This window comes from Dermacentor silvarum, chromosome 1, assembly GCF_013339745.2.
Source record: "Dermacentor silvarum isolate Dsil-2018 chromosome 1, BIME_Dsil_1.4, whole genome shotgun sequence".
Taxonomy (NCBI): domain Eukaryota; kingdom Metazoa; phylum Arthropoda; class Arachnida; order Ixodida; family Ixodidae; genus Dermacentor; species Dermacentor silvarum.
The window spans coordinates 405,483,952-405,500,644 of record NC_051154.1 but is presented as its reverse complement, the minus strand read 5'-3'; the positions used below and the strand labels follow the sequence as shown (position 1 = coordinate 405,500,644).

Here is a 16,693-nt window from a genome sequence, read left to right as displayed (position 1 = left end):
TGAATATCTTGGCAAATATCTACAAAGATTCCACAGCTACTTTGGTTCTCCACAAGAAAAGTAGAAAGTTACCTATCAAGAAAGGGATCATGCATGGAGACAATCTCTCCAGTGCTATTCACTGCATCCTTAGAAGTATTCAAGCTCTTAGACTGTGAAGGCTTAGAAGTGAGGGTCAACGGCGAATATCTCGGCAACCTTCGGTCTGCAGATGACATTGTCCTATTCAGCAACAATGGAGACGAATTACAACAAAAGATTGAGGACCTTAACCAAGAAAGTATAACAGTGGTGTTGAAGATTCATATGCAGAAGTGACAAAGCAGGCACCAGAGGCACACATTCGAGTGCACTGTTTAGAGCTTCAGTCGAAGTACTCGTGTCCGGAATTCTACACTGATGCATCCAAGACATGCACCGGCGTTTCTTGTGAAGTAGTCGCACCATATTTTTTTGGAATTCGACGTCCTGTCCCTGCACCTTCACAGCAGAGGCATACGCAGTATTATCGTTGATTAAACACATCAGCAAATTGGAACTGCAAAAAGCAATTGTATTTACAGTCGGCTTAAGCGTCGTAAAAGCTTTAGTGTCTCTGTAAAAGTATAAGAATCCTTTTATTATTGATCTTTTTCGCTCCTGTGTACAACCTACGCATCAGACCAACATGTCGTAATGTGGTGGGGGCCTGGACACCGAGAAATTAAAGGCAACATGCTCTCAGATGAAATTGCCACGTCCATAGCAAGGAAAGCTAGCAACTGCTCCATAGCTGTCCCTACCAGACTTTAAACCGTTCTTGCGTAAAGAAATCGGAAGTTATTGGCAACAAATGTGGGACAGTCCAACATTAAACAAGCTCCACTTAATTAAGCCGTGCTTAGGAAACTGGCCACCAACTGCAAAAAAAACGTCGAACTGAGGTCATTTTCTGCAGACTTCGGATTGGGCATACATATGGTACACACTCCTACCTTTTGACTGGTGATGAATCTCCTATCTGCGGTAAATGTGGAAAGATGCTAACCATCCTCCACATCTTGCTGGAGGGCCTGGAAGCAGAACATGAAAGGAAGAAGCACTTTCGTCTAGCGTATTGATGGCACATTTCCCTGCATCCGGCATTGTTTCTTGGATCAGAACCATTTTTCGACCATAAATCAATTTTAAACTTTTATGTGATGTCGACTTATTGCACATTATAAGTTCTTGAGATTCGTAGCACATCCTCTCACCAGAGGCTGTAGTGCTACTTACAGCAACGTACTTCAGTATGTCACCACTCTGTAATATATACTTAATTCATAGCACATGTAATTTTTCATTGTCATAGTTTTAATAAGTCTTGCGCACTTTTCAGTGAATGTTTTTAGGCCTCTGTACAGCCGTGTCTCATCTACCCGTCGTAATTCAGAGTTCATGTACCATTGACAAGCCATTATCATCAACTTGGCACTCTTCAGCCACATCTGGCCCTTACGCCAGTAAACCTCGCTAATCATCATGCAGTGCTGATTATGCAACTTTACCAACCCACCCAAGTTGCCGCACTTGTCAGAGAAAAAGGATTTCAGCTCTGTTAGTAAATTAGCATTCCACAGCACCAAAACAACCACTCTTGTAGCGAGCAGATGCTTAGCAAGCCAGTAAAGGTGCAAATGCAAAAGGCGGTTGGCAACACTGCCTTGAAATTCCTCCACCAGCTCGCTTATACATTATGCATTTTGATGCCATCTGGTTGGGCCTACTTTAATTTTTATCTGTAAAAATGGGTTACTGCATTGTATTCTAAAAGAGCCAAAGACTGAACATAGCAAGTGTCAAAAACTGTTACTGAATCAAAACAGCTGAAGTGCGAGAGAATACCGAGCAATCCATGACGTCACACTGACGGCCAGGCCCTGGGGTTTTAGCAATGAATTCAAACTTTGACCATCACATCTAATAATCAACCTAATTTCACGAAATGATGAAAAAAGTTCTTAAAGAATACTTTAATAATCTAAACTGCTTCAGTGTTTGTGCTTGGTGCCCCTTTTGACGGCCTACGTAGAAGAGTGCACAGTAAAGCATAATAAGGTGTGGAGACACTTGTTTCACTTTCATTGAATAAATGTTTATTTTCAATATCTCTTTTTTTACATAATAGTTTACCTAAAGCTACAATTCAAATGGCACTCAGGCAGACGACACTTTCTTTTTTTTTCTCACGAAATATCTTGGAAATGCATTCTTGACTTAAGGGGGTCCTGAACCACCTCGCGGGCTTATTGAAAAAACGGTCCGCAGATAGCGTACACTGCTTTGAACATCTCAGCCAAATTGTGCAGTCGTGCGCGGTGTGGGGAGCTCGTAAGCGGAGTGTGAAGTCGCCTTTTTCTCAAACACATTCTTTTCAACAGGTTCCTTCTCCTTGCTCTCTTCGTGTGCTATATTTTGTCGTATAGCATATTCCCATACGTGGCTGCTATTGTCCAATAGCTGGCATCAATCAAGAAGGGTGTTTGGATCAGTGTGCTTCTTATACTGTTTCTGTGTTTATTTATTGATGCATTTTAATAAACAGACTGAAGTGAGCGAAAGTTTGGTTTTGAATTTCAATAAGAATTACGTACGTCTGCAAGAAGCCAAATATTGTCTGCTCACACTCGTCCGCGGCGCCCCGCTTAGGGATTACACTTTGGCCACCCTGCTTATCGGGGTAAGCCGTTGGTTCTCACTAATTTCGACTAGTTTTGGAACACTCAACTAGCCTCGAACAGCACGAAATTTAAAGTTAGACCACACACCCACTTGCCAGCGCGTGCACATTCTTGGCCGCTCCTGGCAAGATGCCTTGGGAGACTTCGTTTCGTATGAAGCTATTGATAGCTCTTTAAAAATGTGAAAGTTGGATGTGGCTACTATGCGACGGTCAAGCTAGTGCAGGACAAAGCTGGTCCGCACCATGTAACAGGCCTGACTGGAGCATATGAGCTTGAGCATGCACTCAAGCCCTGCCGTGCACAAAGCAAACGCTGTGCACTGCAGTTGCATGTAGCTGTGGTCTGCTATGTAGCGTAGATGCCGCGGGGTGCCGCAACAAGTCCACTGACAGCGCACTGCGGCTCACTGAGGACAACCGCGTTTCGCGCACCGTAGGCGCCAAAATGAGAAACAGTAGCATCTACGTAAACGTCCAAATTTAAATTTGAACTGCGCATCATGGTGACATTCAGTAGGCAGAGCGTTGTGGGCCCATCCCGCTCTGCCGTAGCCTTTGCACTGCAAGGCGTTGAAGGGGACCTTTGTTTGCCAATAACTCCACTTCTGCTGAACACATTGAAGTACTTTTTGTGGTAAAGTATTTCTAAAATTGTCCATTTTAACTTAATATGCATTTCTCGACTTTGATAAAAAAGTGGTTCAGGGCCCCTTTAATAAATTTCCACAATTTCAAAAAAGAAAAAAGGATTTGACAGTGGTCAAGTTTTAAGCTAAGTTTTGCTGACATTTGGAACATAACTGCATGTATTTGCAGTATATCCGTGCTTGCCTGTATGTTTTGTTAGTATAATAAATATATTATGTTTAATTGTATGATTAATGAAAGAGTTGATTGTTTGACAGCATTCAACTTTGTCCTTAGAGCCATTCTAAGTAATGCCAGTAGTACTGGCATTACTTAGAATGGCTCTGAGTACAGGGTACTTGAATGATTGCCCCCCTCTGAGAGCTGAACAGTAGATAGAAGAAATGATGGTGCTGTGAAGGGTTTGACTACATCATCTATGATCAAGGGTTTGACTTGACTGGTTTCGCTACAGCAGGAATAGAAGAAAGGTATATATTCTTGAAACTGTGCATGCCTGTGGGCGCTTTCGTTTTCGTGTGTACCACATGAAAGAAGGTCCCTCTCTGATATTGCCTCTTCATCTGCTGTGCAGCAAGAGAGACCTTAAAAACCACCATGGGTGAGGCGACACAAGTGAGCTCCCTGCCGCTGCCGCCACGCAGTATGTCGGCCTCAACACGGATGAAAAACTGCTGTGCGGACTGTCACCACCACGGCCACTCCAGGAAGGTGCGTTTTCACAGAACGGGCTGGCTAAGCGGGTGCGGTATGGAAAATTGTGTATCAAAGGGGCAGCGTATTATACAAAATAAGGACACTGTGCTAACAATCTTATGTTGCAATATGGCATGGAGAGATGGAGGCACGGAAAATGTTCCCCTCCATCCAGCTTATTCACTGATATAATGCTCCGTTCAGGGCACATTCTTCAGGTATCTAGCTGAAGCTGGCTTGTTGCAGCAGATAAGGCAGCTTGTAATCCTGGATCTGCTCTCAGTTTCCAGAGATGAACTGAAATCTGGTCAGTCCAGTCTGAGGATGGCCCACTTTTCTCAGAAAATGCATATATGTCGGTCTTACCCTGATTGTTATACATTTTCCGTTTGCGATGCCGAATCTCTCTCACAATTTTAAGCATGTTGGTTCTCATCCTCTTTTAGACCCCCTTCCAGCAATATTATCTCCCATGTAAAAAAAAAAAAAAAATCTTAAGACCCCCTTCCCCCCTTTCAATGTCACTGACATTACCGTACATTCTCCACTCTCTAGTGAGCACTATACTAAGAGTGCATTTGCCATTATTCATGTCATTTTTGCCCTTTTGATGTCTGGTAACACAAGACCACCACATCAGATTTTGGTGACATGTATAGCCTCCTGCTTCATGTCCTAAACAGCGCTGCACTTGGCACCAGAAAATAAACTGTTGTGTTTGTTTTATAACATGTGACCAAAAAACCTGACCCTGGGGGTGCCATCCCCTTTGAAAAAAAGATAACCAACAAGTCAAAGGGTTAAAAGATGTTTCTGAACCGGCAGAGAGCAGTTTACCGTTCCCTTGGCACGCTATGGCCTTGCAGCCTTTGGGCCATACGATTGAATCAGTCACACAGAAGTAAGTAGTATTTATGCACACTGAGCATGTATCCCTAGTTTTTACAGTGCTGTTTTCCGCAGTTACTCGTGCTTCCATAAAGTGGGTAGGAAAGGAGAGGTCAGCCCTTCCACAGGTGGGATTAAAGAATGAACAAAGGCCATACAGTGTCGTGATAAGCCTGTCTGATATCCCTGATATGCATAGCATGAACAATCCACGCACCTGCACCACACATACTCATGCGAGCGAGCACCGTATGCTCTCAAGTTGGTATGCCATAACAAGTGAGCAGCACTGACACAAAATTTTTGTCTTCTCATCTTTAATGTTCAGCTCTCTTTCCAGTAATTACTCTATGGAGCCTCAGTTCCTGGAGAGCACAATAAATGTTTCCTTTTAATGTGATTAGTTAAAAACGTTCCAAGTGCAGTGCTGTTTAGGACATGAAGCAGGAGGCTATGCGTGTCACCAAAATTTGATGTGGTGGGCTTGTGTTACCAGACACCACAGTTGTGTACATACTCGCTATGACCATGGTGCCAAAAGCTGAGCCCATTCATCACTCGAAGGGATAACAGGGGAACGAGCACAATTGGAAGACCTGATTTGGCAGCTTCCGATGACACGCTCATTGTTTGACATCACGGCACCAGACAACAACCATGGCACCAGACTGACTAGCATGCGCTTCATTTGTTATGCAGTAAACTTCCATTTATTTGACTTGTGATAATTTGATTTTTCGGTTAATTCGATCCCGAACGAAGATCCCGGCTGGTGCCCATGCATTGTTATGGGCCAAAAGTTTCGTTATTGCTGTCCTAAAATTGGCCTTCACCAGATATTTTGAACTTCATTAGTCAGCATGCACGTGTCTCACCCCTATGGTGACCCCAATATTGATCCTTCTACTGGCGGCATCTGTCTAGATAATGCATAGGGGATGCGTTGGAACACATGTCATCTCATCGAAAATGCCTATTTTCGGCATGCCCTAGGAAGTTTTTCAAGCAGTAACCGTAGCCCACAATGTCTCATCATTGTATTTACCCGATTCTAATGTACACCTTTGTTTCTTTGTTAAGAATGTTGAGCTGAAAACCATGTTCGTGGTGCTTATATGTGTATATAACATGGCTGTATAGCATCAAAGCTGACTTTAGGAAACCAGCTGTTACAGTGCAACACATTGGAGCCTTGCCCATTTCTCTTACTGAAAAATTAGATGTACGTTAGATTTCTACTTTGGATACAGAGAAAGTGGGCGCACGTTTGATTCGGGGCATGTTTGGAATCGTGAAAATACTGGCAAATGAATCAGCGGTGTCCTTTGATGTTTTTTTTTTTTTTTTGCATCTTGTTCAATTCTACGTGCCAGATAATTCAATCACTTTCGTCGGCTCCCGCAGGGGCGTCTGCGTAAGCAGGCGTTTGGTGCGTTGCGACACCACGTACCCGAGCACATGAGGGTTGGACCCTCCCGCGTGTAGCCGTGCGCGGCTTAGCCGTGTCCGGGGAAAAGGGGATCCTGGGGGTTGAGCCGATGCCGGGTGTTTGGACCTTTACGGCCCCTCGGCGGAGGCAACACACCTCTTTGGCCTCTGCTTCACGTAGACGGCACCCCCGGACTGACCCACCCGGGGGAAACCGGTGGTCGCCTTTTCCTGTCCCCCTCTCCAACCTTTTGCTTTCCTATCTCCTTTCTTTTACTCTCCTATCATCTCTTCTCTTCCGTCACTTCCTAATTTTCACAGGCGGCTTGGGTTAACCTTGTGTATGTGCCCTCTCTTGGGTATCTTATATTGGGTTATAGCAGCAATGCACGGCTGGCGTCTGCAGCCTTACATGTTAAGTGCTGCAGCGTCCCCTAGTTGGGCTCCATGGTGGGTGGCCGCCATTGCCGCCGAAATAAACAATATTAACATGGGAACACCTGCATTTCCCCGTCTACTTGATCGTCACCCTCACAAGAGGGGACGCACCGATGAAATATTAAGCCTTTTCAAACCTAAAGAAATTTTTCCTCGTTTCCAAGTTGTACATAGTGAAAAAACAGAAAAACCAGCTAGAACCCTATCCCCTTTCCTAGTTGCAAAAGGCCTGACTGAAGCACTTGGCCCTGGCTATAAGGTCACCAAAATGGCGAGCGGGGACCTCCTCCTTGAGATCCGTGATAAAGAGCAACACAGTAAAATAAACAAGCTTGTGGCATTTGGAGACATTTCTGTTACCGTTTCACCTCATCGGTCTATGAATACAGCACGAGGAGTAATGTCTGATGCAGATCTTATCGACTTGTCCGAAACCGAACTATTGGAAGGCTGGAAAGAACAAAATGTAACCAACGTACAGCGCATCATTATCAGACGAGACAACAAAGAAATTCCTACAAAACACCTGATTTTGACCTTTGCCACTTGCGATCTGCCACAAACCATAGAAACCAGATACACAAAGATAGCTGTCAGACCATACGTACCTAATCCAAGACGATGTTTCCAATGTCAACGATTTGGCCACGGCTCGCAGAGCTGCCGTGGTCGACTCACATGTGCGAAATGTGGAACCCAAGGCAATTCCTCAGACAAATGTGAAGCGACACCGCACTGCGTAAACTGTGATGGTGAGCATCCAGCTTACTCCCGATCTTGTCCCAACTGGAAAAAAGAAAAGGAAATTATCACTCTAAAAGTACATGAGAATATCTCTTTCAAGGAAGCACGTAAAAGGTGCTCACCTTTCCACAGCACAACCTATGCTGATGCGACGCGTCAGGGGGCAGCGTCGCACCGGCCTCCGCCACTTGTCCGGCCCGCGCACAGCAAGCGGTCGGCTGTGGCGCCCCCCGCCCCGGTGGTGGCAGCAGTCCAACCTGCTCCACCCACCCAGCCACAGAGAACCGCTACCCCAGGTACCTCGGGTCTCAAGACCAAGCCTCATCAGGCGAGGTCTGAAAAACGAACAAGCAGCCCACACGTGCGGGCATCCAGTGCCTCCCAGGAGGCGATGGAAACAACACCGGTACCGTTGGTGCCGAAGAACCGGCGTGGCTCTCTCGAGCGCGCCAAAACAAACAAAAAACCCATAACAGGGCCGGACGACGGTCCTGTTACCTAAGACACTACACACCTGAACACAGAACACTCCTCCTCTCTTCAATAAGATGGCGGTACAAATTATTCATTGGAATGCCCGTGGCATTCTAAACAACTTAGATGACATCAAGGAAATAATACAAGAATTTAATCCTAGGCTGTTCTGTGTTCAGGAAACACACCTAAAAACATCAAATACAAATTTCCTAACACACTATACATTATTCCGCAAAGATCGCGATGATGGTCACACCGCATCTGGCGGTGTGGCCATTATAGCACAGAGGTCAGTTGCTTGCCAACACCTCCATCTTCAAACAAATCTAGAGGCAGTAGCAGTTAGGGCAATACTCTTTGACAGGTTGGTGACAGTCTGTTCATTGTACGTACCACCTGAACATCGTTTGCAACTTAGAGAACTTGAAACACTTGTTAATCAGCTCCCTGAACCATTCATTTTAACAGGAGATCTGAACGCCCATAACACGATGTGGGGCGACTTGCGCTGCGACGCAAGAGGGCGTACTGTAGAAGACTTCCTTTTGTGTTCTGGTGCGGTTCTGCTGAATAAAAAAGAACCCACCTTCTACAGCGCCACACATAAGACATTCTCTTCAATAGATTTAACCATAGCTTCTCCAACTCTGATGCAATACCTTGACTGGAAGATCATAAAAAACCTTTATGGAAGTGACCACTTCCCTATTGTTTTAAATCTAACAAAACAAGCTGGCTGCCCTCCACAGGTTCCCCGATGGAAAACCGACTCGTCGAACTGGGAACTGTTTGAAAAGATTACGTATTTGAAGTGGGATGATTTGGTTTCCTTTAATATAGATGAAGCTGTGGAATATTTGACAGGTTTTATCATAGACACCGCTGAAAAATGCGTAAAACAAACTAACGGACTTGCTAATAAGCGTCGCATACCTTGGTGGAATGAGGAATGTAAAGAGGCACGGAAAAAACAAAATAAAGCTTGGGGCCTGCTCCGCGACTCTCCAACTGCGGAGAATCTCACTAATTTCAAACAGGCAAAATCACAGGGCAGGAGAATACGCCGACGTGCTAAGCGGGCTAGTTGGGAAAGGTACATAAGTAGCATCAATTCTTACAAGGATGAGAGTAAGGTGTGGAACAGAGTGAACAAATTAAAAGGCCGGGAAACACAACCACTTCCCTTAGTAAACACTCGAGGTGACAGTATCAAAGATCAGGCTGATTTCCTGGGCGAGCATTTTGAAAGCATTTCCAGTACATCCCACTATGAGCCAACTTTCCTAAAGTTCAAGGAACACGCAGAGCGGGAGCGCCTCAAACGAAAGTGCACAACAGAAGTGACCTACAACCGTCCGTTTAGTCTCGCAGAACTCAAGGCTTCTCTCAGTTCTTGCAGCAACTCAGCACCATGTGGTGACCGCATAATATACGAAATGATCAAGAACCTGCACTCAGAAACATTAAACACACTTCTGTGTCTTTACAATACCATGTGGTCATCCGGACATATTCCATCCTCATGGAAACAAGCCATTATCATCCCAATTTATAAACAAGGCAAAGACCCTGCATTAGCCAGCAGCTATAGGCCAATAGCACTTACAAGCTGTATGTGCAAGTTATATGAAAAAATGGTAAACCGGCGTCTAATCTATTATCTGGAAAGCAACCGTCTACTTGACCCCTTCCAATGTGGTTTCAGGGAAGGTAGGTCAACAATAGACCACCTCGTTCGCATTGAGGGATACATTAGAGACGCTTATATACACAAACAATTCTTTTTATCTGTATTTCTGGACTTGGAGAAAGCCTATGACACAACATGGCGATTCGGAATCCTTCGAGACCTATCTGCAATGGGTGTACGCGGCAACATGTTAAACATGATAGAAAGTTACTTGACTAACCGCACATTCCGCGTTAGAGTCGGCAATGCCCTGTCCAGAAGCTTCATTCAAGAGACTGGTGTGCCACAAGGGGGCGTGCTTAGTTGCACCCTCTTCATTGTGAAAATGAATTCCCTTCACAAAGCCATACCATCCTCTATGTTTTACTCAGTATATGTCGATGATGTGCAGATAGGATTTAAGTCTTGTAACCTTGCAATATGCGAGCGTCAGGTTCAGCTCGGACTGAACAAAGTTTCAAAATGGGCAAATGAAAATGGTTTTAAGCTAAACCCCCTCAAAAGCTCCTGTGTACTTTTCTCTAGAAAAAGAAACTTAATACAAGATCCTGATATTATGCTCCACGGACAACACATACCAATCAACACTGAACATAAATTCTTAGGCGTTATACTCGACTCGAAACTGACATTCATTCCTCACATCAAGTATATCAAAACTAAGTGCCTGAAAACAATGAACATCCTGAAAATACTGTCACACACAACATGGGGTAGCGACAGGAAATGCCTCACGAACCTCTACAGGAGCCTTGTATGATCGCGTTTAGACTACGGCGCTGTAGTGTATCATTCTGCTGCCCCCAGTGCACTCAAGATGCTGGACCCTGTGCATCATCTTGGTATCCGCCTTGCCACCGGTGCCTTCAGGACAAGCCCTGTCCAAAGCCTCTATGTCGAGTCGAACGAATGGTCCCTTGATCTACAACGGTCATATTCTACTTTTAATTACTTTCTAAAAGTACATACTGATAAAGACCATCCTTTTTATTCTATCATCAACGATATGACCTCTGCAACACTTTTTCATAACAAGCCTGCAGCGAGAGAGCCATTCTCGCTCCGTGTGAGGAGGCTGAGTGAAGAAATGGACGTCCCGCTTTTTGAAAATCGCCTAATGGCTCCTGCTAAGCCGTTACCGCCGTGGTTGTGGCGCACCATTGACTGCGACACGTCATTTGTAGAGGTAACGAAGCACGCTCCAGAGGCCCACATTCGTGTGCATTTCCTAGAGTTACAAATTAAGTACTCGTGCCCAGAATATTACACAGATGCATCTAAATCACATGCCGGCGTATCATATGCAGTCGTCGGCCCAAACTATTCGGAGTCCGATGTTCTCCACCCTCACACAAGCATCTTTACAGCAGAGGCGTATGCACTATGGTCCGCTGCGAAACACATCAAGCAGTCAAAACTACATAAGGCGGTCATATACACAGACTCATTAAGCGTCGTTAAAACATTGACATCATGCTGCAAACACAAAAATCCAGCAATTGCAGAACTTTTCTCTCTCCTATGTGCTATTAATGCCTCTGGCCAACATGTAACGCTATGCTGGGTGCCTGGACACAGAGGTATTGAAGGTAACGTGCTAGCAGACCGAATGGCAACTTCCTTAGATACAAAATCTTGCGACATGTCCATAGGTGTTCCATTTGTTGACCTAAAGCCATATTTGCGGAAAAAACTGAGAACGTACTGGCAACATCAGTGGGACACTGAAATTCTTAATAAGCTCCACGTGGTTAAGCCACATTTGGGGTATTGGCCATCACTGACCAACTCAAGACGAAGTGATGTCCTATTCTGTCGTCTGAGAATAGGGCACACTTATGGAACACATAGCTTTTTGTTGACTGGCGGTGAACATCCATTGTGTAGTAGATGTGGAGACACCCTCAGTGTTCAGCATGTCCTCCTGGAATGTCGCGAAGCACAAGCCGAGAGGAAAAGACACTTCCCCTTAGCGTACAAGCAGTGTATACCACTTCACCTAGCACTGTTTCTAGGCAGAGAACCGCTATTTGACATGAAGTCTGTCTTAGCCTTTTTAAATGACGTTCGTACACTCAATGTATTCTGCCCAAGAAATTCGTAGCACGGCCTCCTGCGAGAGGCCGCTGTTGCGATGTCAACCCTTGTTTATAGCACATGCCTCTGGCCCTTGTACTCAAGGTACCTGGTGAGGCTGTTGTGCTACTGGTCAACCATCACTTTTTCATTTTTAAATACGTGTAAAGTTATCACAACCTTCCACCTTTCAACTCATAGCATACGCCACTTCAGTCACTATCATTGTTTTATTACTTATATGTTTTATTACTTATATGTTTTACGCCATTTACAGCGACAGTTTTTAGGCCCCTTTACAGCCATGTTACATCTACCATGAGAAACTCGTTGCCCGCGTCATAACAGCTCATCGATTACATTACCACTTGTCATGGCGCTCTTTGGCCATACCTGGCCCTTGCGCCATAAAACACCACACATCATCATCATCACTTTCGTCGGTCCCATTACGGTCGAATTAACGCAAGTCGACTGTACCCTGTGACCACCACCACAGATTTCAGTTATGTGAATACCATAGTTTCCTGCTTCATGTTGCAAGATACATCGTAGTTGGTGCGTTTTGAGCTGCTTGATGTAAAGTTGATGTAATTAATTGTTTGGGGGCAGTCTGGAGAAATTGAAACTTCATACCGTAATTATGATGTCGAAGTGGCACTCAAAATTTGTCGTCGGTACTCCTCTAATGTCACTTGCACCAAGATGTCGTAGTGAGGAAGTGGCATCAGAGGTAGGGTTGCCAACTGTCCCAAATTTAGCGGGACAGTCCCGACTTTTGAGCAAATATCCCGAGTCCCATCTTGGCCCTGTCGGGACGACCAAATATATCCTGACTTAGGCTTTTTTTTACTGAAGAACAATAAATAAAAACCATATTTTTTTAATAATGTTAGACAGCTTGGTCGGACATTGTTTTGTTGCATTGTCAAAAATACAAAGGTGGTTTAGTTTTTGTCATTGTTCTAGTATACCTATATCACAGTTCACAGTATACCTATATCTGTATTGCAAGCCGTGTTTGCCCGGCAGCTATACTGCGACTTCCTTGTTATAAATCGCAACATGCTAGTGCAATTTTTTGCATATACAGTGGAATCTCGATGATACGAATTTCACGGGGTTACGAAAAATATTCGTATTAGCCGAAATTCCTATCATCGAAACACAATTAAACCTAGCTAAATTAAGGTGAACTCACTCAGGCACACACACGTAAAGAGCATTTACAGTACAGACCACTTATAACGTTACTGTTTATAGTACAGAACTGGCTACAACGCGGCCTTTCCCGACTCCTGTTTACCATCCAATAGAACTCTATGTATACGCATACCGCTTAGAGTGCAGCCGCGTGAGACGAAATACCGGTTATAATCCGGCTTCCGCGGGAAAATCTCGCCGACAATGGCGGTAGCGAGCACCCTTCTTAACGAGGTGCGCCCAACGATGGGAGAGGAGATCAACGAGGGCGATGCGGAGACGTACAGCATGAGTCCAAGGGCGATAAAGTCGTCACCGCGCGCTGTATGTGCGAGTGAAAACGCGCGGGGGACGCGCGCCTTCACGGAGAGCGAACGCACAGCTGAGAGCAAACGCGACTTCTGTCGCGCGCAAGGCCGTGGGGGTATGGGAGGGAACGGGGAGGCGACGCTGTGCTGCGGCACCAAATGCGTATCTTGCACGGTGTAAGTGGTATCTTGCAACCGGGCGCAAGGCTGACTGGCGACGCAATCTCCCACGCGAAAGGAGCAAAGCCGGAAGGCAGCGCGGGAGGGAGAGAGAGAGGGGGGGGGCTTCTAATCTGCCAACAAATGTGTTCTTGTACACTCGGCCACAAAATATCGTGGGGGGGGAGTGCATGGCGAAGCTGTCCTCCTCTCCTAAGCGAGACCGACGCTTGCGCACATGCGCGTCCCTCCGTGTCTGCAAGCGTGCATGTTCCCGCGTTTGCTCTTAGTGTCCGCTATATCCGAGTGTAGTCGCGAGGTGGCGGCTTCATAACTATGTGACCAGTGAGCTGGCGTGCATAGCTGTGGCCGCTTTTTGTCGCGTCACGAGCGCGGATCTCCCGGTCGCGAACGCAACACCGCAGTTCTTGTTTCTGCGCTGCGCCTTTTCGTGGCCAGTCTTCATTCTTATTCTTTTTACGAACGGGGCGTTCTCCCACAGAAGAGCGTGGCAGAAAAGGCGCTCTATAGAAAGTGACAGGCAAGATTAAAATAAACCTATTTCCGTTTACATCAGCTAAGTTTTGCACGTTGAAGCCGCCACAGTGCCAATCGCAAGAGGGGCACCTCGCGGCGACACTGGGATATCGTCGGCGCAAGGAACAAGCGCGGAAACATGCACGCTTGCAGTCACGGAAGGACGCGCATGCGCGCAAGCGTCGGTCTCGACACTAGGGATGCGCCGCTAGGAGAGGAGGAGCGCTTCGCCACGCGCTTGCGCTCCCCTCTATATTTTGTGGCCGAGTGTGCTTTGCGCCTGTGCCGGCTGTCGGTGTTATCGCTCGCACCGTATCTCGAAAGCGATCTCCACACGGCTCTGACCTTTGTACGCGCTGTGCTTACACTGCTCAGTTTCTGTTGAAGCGATAGACGGCCGCGCTTCCCCACGCAAGCACAAAAGGAAAAGCAACAAAAGCGCCACGGCTTCAAACGCTTCACGCCCAGTCGCGGGCTCCGCACTGTCCGGCGCCACGTCCGCGCCTCCGTACCAAAATAGAAAGGGAGAAAGCGCGTGACTGTGCGCTGTTTTCTTTCGCGGCCGTCGGTGGGGCGGCGTTTATTTGTATCAGCCGACACGGGTCGAAAATCGATTCGTAACAACCGTTCTCTAGCACGTTGCAAAGTAATGGGGCTCGGCCGGGACCACAGAAAAATTCGTATTATCCAGAAATTCGTATTAGCCGTGATCGTATCATTAACCTGCCGGGGTGGCTCAGTCAGCTAAGGCGTTGCGCTGCTGAGCACGAGGTCGCGGGATCGAATCCCGGCCCCGGCGGCCGCATTTCGATGGAGGCGAAATGCAAAAAACGCCCGTGTGCTTGCGTTGTAGTGCACGTTAAAGAACCCCAGGTGGTCAAAATTAATCCGGAGCCCTCCACTACGGCGTGCCTCATAATCAGAACTGGTTTTGGCACGTAAAAACCCAGAAAGAAGAAGAAGTGATCGTATCATCGAGATTCCACTGTACAGACATACACCTCCTGGTATCTGTAGGGTCCTAGCTGCTCCTCCCCCAGTCCCAACTTCGGCCATTCGAGAGTTGGCAACCCTAATCAGGGGAGCCTAAAGCCTCTCAATGTAAAAGTAGCGTCACGCTTTGAAGAATGCCGCCTCCTCCTCGCACGCGCTGTCCGAGGCCGACGCCGCGTCGGTATTGGCCTAATGGCATCACGTGGGCCGCTGGGCGCTGGCTGCGTTTGTTTACGATTGCGCTCCATCGCCATATTCGCCCGAGAAGCATCTACCAACTGGCGAGGAGCACATGTTACTTTTACATTGAGCAACGGCGCCAACATGTGCTCCTCGCCAGTTGATAGATGCTTCTCGGGCGAAAATGGCGATGGAGTGCAATCGTAAACAAACGCAGCCAGCGCCCAGCGGCCCACGTGATGCCATTAGGCCAATACCGACGCGGCGTTGGCCTCGGACAGCGCGTGTGAGGAGGAGGTGGCATTCTTCAAAGTTCGTACGGCCACTATGTCTCTGAGACGCACTTACTGTAGGACACTAAGGCTGGTGCGTCCGTGCCCTCCGCAAGCCTTTGAGCGTCATAGCTTATACGCGCCGCGAATTCAAGTGGCAAGGACGGAGCGTATTATTCAGGTTACTGAGGGTTTGTTGGAGGCCAGGATGCTGGCATTCGATCGTAAACGTGTTATTTACAACCATTCGCAACAAGATCTTGCAACAGGCTCTTGACAAATGTAGTGCATGCAATACATTCGTAATCGTCATGGTACGGCGTTAGCGCTCATTTAGATACGTATGAAAATGGTTATCAAAACAGGAAAAAGAATCTGCCGTCACTGAATTTGTATATATTGTCACACAGTAGTTGCGGTGAAGAAAACAGTCGTAAAACTGTGAATGACAAAACTGACTTTTTATTGGGCGAACCTGTGCCCAGAAAAGCAAGTTGCACTCGAAGCACAAAGATAACGGAGAACATAGTCGGCAATCATCGAAATCTGATTCGAAACGCGTCGGCTTTTCTACATGAGTCATCGAAGGTTCCAGAGTAATCCCTGGTGCCCGCGTGTCTTCCAGAAAGTACTAGACAGTTCGCGTCACTCGTACAATCAGATTACATAAGCGTCAGCGACAACAGACAACGGATAGAAGCATCAATAAAGTTCGAGAAACTTGCGATACATGCAGGCGCATCCTGCGCCGAGCGATAATGTTAAACATCTTTTAGCCGGTTAAAAGGCGGTCACCGGTGAATGATAAAGTGCACGTGTCGATATATATATAAAACCCTCCGCATAGAAATCCTATGCTATACACAAAGTTACTCGGAGCTAGAACGCCAACACTTAGAGCGCACCGCATTGCTATGCATGCATTCACTCCGCAAAAGATCGTCTGTTACGCTCAAGCGGTGTAAGCGGCGCCACGGTCGAGGAGAAACGAGGAGGAAGGAAGGTGGAGGAGAAGAGTGTCGCTACTTTACGAAGTTTAAGGGGCTTTAAGGGAGCCAGCATCGCTTGGCAGGCATGAAGCCACTCACACAACACTCTGCCAAGCATTTTTCGAATGCCACTGAAAATGAATATTGGAACGCGTTTGAAAATGAAAGACACCAACTTCCAGGGGAACTCGCTGAGCTTCACATCACCATAAAATGTCAACAAGTTCCACTTTTGCTCTATGCATTTGATTTTTGACATACAA

General features: G+C 46.5%; 1 protein-coding gene across 3 annotated transcripts in view; it reads left to right on the top strand.

Annotated features, from left to right (window-relative positions):
* The window catches only part of LOC119437566 (mediator of RNA polymerase II transcription subunit 7), a 92,089-nt gene that overhangs the window by 24,314 nt on the left and 51,082 nt on the right, over nucleotides 1-16,693 (top strand). For all 3 annotated transcript variants that reach the window (XM_049660713.1, XM_037704573.2, XM_037704572.2), the window contains one exon: nucleotides 3,927-4,063. In XM_049660713.1, coding sequence (XP_049516670.1) covers nucleotides 3,927-4,063 — 137 coding nt within the window. The remainder of the gene's footprint in view (nucleotides 1-3,926; nucleotides 4,064-16,693) is intronic.